A 6,148-nucleotide genomic window follows, 5' to 3' on the forward strand; every position below is an offset into this window, starting at 1 on the left:
GGTGGGGGTGTGGGCAGTCAGAACACATGGAGGGGCTTTAATTTCCTTCTCCTGCCGTCTCCAATGCGAAAAACACGTTTACTCTCTTGTGAAAATTGTAAAAGTTTAATAAAGGATAATAGGTCATAAGGAGAACAGAGCAAAGATTATGGCTGGGCGTGTCTTGGTTCTCAAGAGCATGCTGTTATCTTCAGACACACTTCTTAAACACTTTTTTTCTTATATCAGCCTGTCGTGTATTTATAGACTCTTGTGTATAGTAAACTTCTTTCTTAAACTAGTTTACATATATTAAGAATTGCTCAGTATGACTCTTTTTTGGTTTTACTTTTTTAGAACGCGTATTTTTTGGTTGTGGTTTTAGGGTTTTTTATTACTGTTTTTAGTTTTGGCTCTTGCCCACACTGTCTTCAGATGGTGAGTGTTGATAGTTGGTATATCTGTAAGCAAGGGTCTTTTTTATGTGTTTATTGGATGTTATCTCATCTAAGCAGGCATTTTAACACAAGTATGCTTATACTGGCTGTTTTACTACTATGACCAAGCTTAATTAACAACAGAAATAAAAACTATATCTTTAAATCTATATCTTTAGTAAAACTAAAAAGTAAAATTATATCTTTAAAGTAACAAAGTTACTTTAACACTACACGTATAAAATCCATTTTAATACTTGCGGAAAGCCGATATTATAATATGTATCTATAACCTCCAAGATGTTGGGAAGAAACTTCCCTGGGATTTGGGCTGGAAGCGCCCTGCTCCGCGGCAGGACGGAGGCAGGGAGAGGAGCAGGAGGAGGAGGAGGACGCCACAGAGATTCCCGAGGGCTGTCTGCGACATCCCGCGGTGGATGAGGTGACAGCGAGGGCGTTTGGCGTCCGTCGGTGGCAGCGGTGAGGGACAGGCGTGTCACAGGGGCCAGGAGGGGTGTGAGCAGAGCAAAGGGGGGTGGGGGCTGTCCCCTGTCCCCACGCCCCAGCCTCCGCCCCGTCCCCTCCCGGGCGCTGCGGGCAGCGAGGGGACCGGGGTCACCCCCTTGGGGACCGGGGTCACCCCCTTCCCGGGCACATTTCGGAGGCGGGAGCACCCCGCGGGTGGGGCCAGGCGCTGGTCAGCTGGCCCTGAGCGTGGATATGGCGATGGCGGCGATGATGATGAAGATCACCAAGGCGACGGCGACCACCACGGAGCAGATGATGTTCGCCACCCTGGCGCGGTCGCCGTGGCGCCGAGCACCCTCCAGGTCCCCCAGCGCTTTGCAGTCACGGGCCTGGGGGGCAAGCGGGGGGCTCGGGATGTGTGGGACACCGGCTGGGGGGGCCAAGCCCCCCGGTTGTGCTGGGACCCCGGGGACGTGGGGGACCGGGGTCACCCCCTTCCCGGGCACATTTCGGAGGCGGGAGCACCCCGCGGGTGGGGCCAGGCGCTGGTCAGCTGGCCCTGAGCGTGGATATGGCGATGGCGGCGATGATGATGAAGATCACCAAGGCGACGGCGACCACCACGGAGCAGATGATGTTCGCCACCCTGGCGCGGTCGCCGTGGCGCCGAGCACCCTCCAGGTCCCCCAGCGCTTTGCAGTCACGGGCCTGGGGGGCAAGCGGGGGGCTCGGGATGTGTGGGACACCGGCTGGGGGGGCCAAGCCCCCCGGTTGTGCTGGGACCCCGGGGACGTGTCACCCGGGGCACGGGGCGAGGCCACCGGGGGGACCCCGCGGTGCCGGCACTCGGGGGGACATACGGCTTTGGGGGTCCCGGGGTGGGCTGGCATCGGGGATGGGAGACCAGATTGGGGGTCCGGGATGGGAGAGGCGTTTGGAGGGAGGCGGGGTGGGTGTCAGGGAGGGCTGGGGGTGCGGGCACGGCTCTGGGGGATCCCCGGGTGAAGGGAGGGTGCCGGTCGGGGGTCCCGGGTCGGGCTGGGTGGGAGGTCAGGGGCTGGGGAGGGAGCCGGGACACGTCGGGGGACGGAAGCCCTGGGAGGGGCTGGCTGGGGGTCAGCCTGGGTGGGGGTCCCGGGGCCAATCAGGGTTAAAGCCGGGGGTCCCCTCCCTCACCTTGATGGAGAAGACGAGCGGGGGGAAGCCGAAGCAGCCCAGCCCGCCCAGCGCGCACCACAGCAGCACATTGAACACCGACCAGAGCACGTAGTCCCGGGGCTGCGGCTCCGAGCGGGGGCCGGGGGCCGCCGCCCCCCAGCCGGAGGACTGCAGTGGGATGGACACGTCCGCCTGCCTGGGCTCCATGGCCGGGAATGAACGCCTGGAAGGGGAAGGGAGCGCGCTCAGGGCGGGGGAGCGGCCCCGCACCGCCCCGCGAGGGAGGGGGGCACGGCCCTCGGGGACCCCCACCCCACCCACCCTGGGGTGCAGGGCAGCTCTGGGGACCCGTGGGGGGCTTAAAGGGACTTGGGGGAACCCTGAGGACTCCGAGGGGACTTGTGGGGTGTTGGTGATGTTGGAAATTATCTAAATTTTAATTTTTTTTTAATGTAACATCAGTCAGGAATTTGTTCGGCTGTGCCAAGAGGGAGGGGAATTCGACGTTTTTCTTCGAAAGACTCTGTTCAGAGGGCCGATGGTCTGAACATCCAGTGATTGGGAGAAGCCAGAAGGCCATTAGCAAACATTAGGGAACATTAGCGACCATTAACCAACATCACCTCCCTGTCCGGGAAATTAATCGTTGAGAGAAACCGAAAAATGAGGAACAAATTAGCATCAGAGACGAAGGGATCAAGAACCCAAGAACCCATAGGAGATCTAATACTAAGAATTGTAATTCTTAAGTGTCATTTCCGACCGGTGAATGAGAATTTCTTTGGGTTTTTGTCTGTGTAGATATGGGAAACATCATGTGGATGGGAGTGCTTTCCACCTCATGTCCACGCCAGGACAAAGTCATGCCTCATTCTGGAGGGCTTTTATTCTCCTCCCAAGTTTTGGTGGCAGGAGGGCTGCGGGGAGCTGTCCATGGCAGCCTGGAGTGGTCAGAGATGTGAGGGAGGGAGGCTTTGCCTGTGACTGTTTTGGGTTGTGAAAGGGTCAATTTTTTCCATGTCGGCCTGTGTGGGGCTGCCCTTTGGATTTGTGCTGGAATCTGTTGATAAAAACAGGAAGGAGGAAGCGGGGATCTTGGAGCAATGGCCTTTGTTGGCCTGAGTTCCATTGGCTGCGCTGGTTTTGGGCAGGCCAAGCCTAGGGCTGGGCGGGCAGCACATTCCCATTGCAGCAAGGAGCCCGTGTTTTCCGGGAAAAAAGCAGAGCAGAAAATGATTCACCAGAGGCTCGGTGCCAGGGATCCTGCAACAAATATCCGCTGTGTTTGTCAGTGGGATTTCTGAACTCTTACGAGCGCGATGCCTTGGCAGGAGCCCCATGTTGGTGGGGAGAGGGAAAAGCAGCTTTTGTTCCCAGCTTTGGGGGCCCTGCCGAGGGCCAGGAGTGCAGAGGGGAAGGGGGAGGCCAGGCCAGCTGCAGGGCTGAGGCTCTGCCAGATGTGCTGGGGCCGTGATTTCCCGTGTCCCTGCCGGGGCCGGGCAGGGAATGACACGGGAGCGACACGGGAGCGACACGGGAGTGACACAGGAGCGACACGGGAGTGACACGGGAGTGACACATGTGGCAGCCCCTCGGCGCGAGGATCCCGCCCTGCCAGCCAGCAGCAGGGGACACTGGTGCTCGGTGTGACCACAGCTCCCTCCCCTGTGGGATGAGGAGAGAATCTGGAGCACAAACGTGAGGGAACTGCTGGGCTGGGATGAGTTTGATAGCGAAAGCAAAATCTGCGTGTGCCAGCAAAGGGAGATCGGAATTCATTCCCTGCTTCCTGCTGCAGCTGTGCCCAGGCAAGCCGGGCTCCAGGCAAGGGGGATGGGGGCTGTGAGGATCACAGCAGGATCCCTGTCATTTTGTTTGAGGGTCCCCAGGATGAGGGAAGTGATGAGAGTCTTGACTCTGTGTTTCAGAAGGCTGATTTATTATTTTATTATATTATATTAAAATGCTATACTAAAGTTATACTAAAAGGAATAGAGAAAAAATACAGACAGAAAGCTAGAAAAGAATGAAAAACAAAAACCTGTGACAGACAGAGAGTCCTACCAAGCTGGCTGTGATTGGTCATTAAGTAGAAATAACTCCCATGGCCCAATCAAAGATGCACCTGTTGGTAAACCATCTCCAGACTGCATTCCACAGCCATCAGATAGTTATTGTTTGCATTCCTTTTCTGGGGCTTCTCAGCAACTCAGGAGAAAATCCTGGGAAAAGGATTTTCATAAAATATCCCAGTGACAGACCCCAGCTCACCTGGCTGCAGGGGGAGACGTGGGATCCAGCCTTGGTGGGACAAATGGGGATGGAGCCGCAGACCCCACCGGCCCCTTCCCTCTGGGAGCCTCTCCAGCCCTGCTGGCCCTGCTCATCCTGCTCAAGCCCTTGGCACGTCCTGCCCCACCAAAGCCACCTCACCCTCGGCTCTGCTTGCTGCCAGCCCCTCCGGAGGGCTGGTGAGGATGGGGCGCTCCTGGTGACACCCCGGCAGGGAGCAGGTTCCGCCCTCATCCTGGGTGTGACCCTTCCAAGGGCTTCACTCCCCGTATGGATGCAGCATCCAGGTCCACGGCACCCGGGGTGTCCCCTGAGCGTTGTCTCCATGATGAGGGACAGTTTCCACCTCCCCCAGGCACATCCCACGGGCTGACATTGTTTTTCACCCCGTGAAGCTGCTCTAGAAGAAACCGCAAACCACATCCCCATGATACGAAACCAAGGCAGGGCAAAAGTGAAAGAAACTTTATTTCAGGAACCAGGGTTTCTCTGAACCAGGTGCTCCTCCCCAGAATTATCTGGAGGCAGCTGGGGCTCCAGGCCCAGAGCGAAGCAACAATCGGGCTGCGGCAGGCTTGGGGGGCTCGGCTGCTCTCTGGGGAGCCCTGTCCGTCCCCAGACAGCTCCAGGGAGGGCAGCCAGCAGCACGGCCTCCACAAAGGCTCCGGGTGGGGAGGGACAGGGACAGGAGAGCAGCAGGCTCCGGGTGAGGCACGTGGATTGCCGTGGATTGTCGTAGCCCCGGGGAGGGAAGCAGAGCCCGCGGGGCAGGGAGGGCATTAAGTGGGGCCATAGCCGTGCCCATACCCGGGCGGGGGCCGGCTGAAGACTCCGGTGACAGCCAGGCAGATGACGACGATGACGATGATGACGATGGCGATGTTGATGACCAGGGCTGTGATGTTCAGGCACTTGGCCGTGGAGCCGTAGCTCAGGGCCCCGCTGTAGTCACCCAGCACTTTGCGGTCCCTGGACTGGGGACAGGCAGAGGCAGGGTCAGGGGGGGGTTCCCGGGGGGCTCAGGGCTGTGGGAGAGGCGCTGGGGGCTCCAGACCGGGCTGAACCTGCCCAAAACACTGGGGACACCCTGAGGTGCTGCTGCCCTCCCTGCCCCAAACCCCTGCTGTCTGCCGAGCTGTCTGTGGGCTCAGTGGCCTGTGAAGAGGGGACTCTGTGGGGTCCCTGGGATTTGTGGGGTCCACGGGTCACCCCTCAACCCCAGTGGGGTCCCCGGGGGGGCATCCCGGGCTGGGGGCTCACTGGGCGTCCCTGAACCCCGGGACTCTCTGGGGTCCCCCCGGGCCCCCCACCCCCGCTGTCCCCCCGTGCTGCCCACCTTGACGGAGAAGACGAAGGCCATGAGGCCGAGGCAGCAGAAGTTGCCGTACAGGGTGGTGAACAGGGACCACACCAGGTGGTCCCGCGGCGGCGGCGGCCGCGGCGTCTCCTCCACCAACACCGCGGTGCTCCGGGACATCTCCTCCATGCTCAGCTCCCCCGGCAGCACCTCGTAGGGCGGCAGCTGCGGCTGCATGTCGCGGGCTCGGGGACAGCGGCGGCGACACCTGGGGCTGGCGCGGGGCTGCGGGAGCTGGAGGCACCGAGGGGCGGGCGCTGCGCCCGCGGTTTCGTTTCCTCGAGATTTAGGAGGGAGCGGGAACAGACCGCCCCTCCCGACGCCCCTGTAAGGGCTCGGGAGACTCCTCCTGGCCGGCGGGGCAACCCCGGGCCCCATTTCCTCGTTCCCTGTTTAATCTTCACCCCTTTCCCCGCTGCTTTTGTTACCCCTTTGCTGCCGGCTTCCTCCCTTGTCT

The 6,148-nt window shown here is 59.7% G+C and overlaps 2 protein-coding genes across 3 annotated transcripts; both read right to left on the reverse strand.

Annotated features, from left to right (window-relative positions):
- Positions 1 to 89: 89 nt before the first annotated feature.
- LOC120500990 (dispanin subfamily A member 2b-like) lies at positions 90 to 2,299 on the reverse strand. 2 transcript variants are annotated; one of them, XR_005627211.1, is made up of 3 exons: positions 2,061 to 2,280; positions 1,361 to 1,592; positions 90 to 1,062 (listed from the first exon to the last, which is right to left on the reverse strand). XR_005627211.1 is itself a non-coding variant. In XM_039706592.1 (3 exons), exons 1-2 carry the CDS (start codon positions 2,247 to 2,249, stop codon positions 1,434 to 1,436), a joined length of 348 nt encoding a protein of 115 aa, XP_039562526.1. In that variant the 5' UTR covers positions 2,250 to 2,299; the 3' UTR covers positions 90 to 1,113; position 1,433. The 2 variants fall into 2 exon arrangements, 1 of the variants encoding a protein (XP_039562526.1); XM_039706592.1 differs by having other exon boundaries at positions 90 to 1,113; positions 1,433 to 1,592; positions 2,061 to 2,299.
- Positions 2,300 to 4,784: 2,485 nt separating this feature from the next.
- LOC120500987 (interferon-induced transmembrane protein 3-like) lies at positions 4,785 to 6,111 on the reverse strand. Its single transcript, XM_039706587.1, has 2 exons — positions 5,671 to 6,111; positions 4,785 to 5,308 (listed from the first exon to the last, which is right to left on the reverse strand). Exons 1-2 carry the CDS (start codon positions 6,067 to 6,069, stop codon positions 5,114 to 5,116), a joined length of 594 nt encoding a protein of 197 aa, XP_039562521.1. The 5' UTR covers positions 6,070 to 6,111; the 3' UTR covers positions 4,785 to 5,113.
- Between the last annotated feature and the right edge of the window lie 37 nt (positions 6,112 to 6,148).

This window comes from Passer montanus, unplaced genomic scaffold, assembly GCF_014805655.1.
Source record: "Passer montanus isolate IOZ18808 unplaced genomic scaffold, ASM1480565v1 scaffold195, whole genome shotgun sequence".
NCBI lineage: Eukaryota > Metazoa > Chordata > Aves > Passeriformes > Passeridae > Passer > Passer montanus.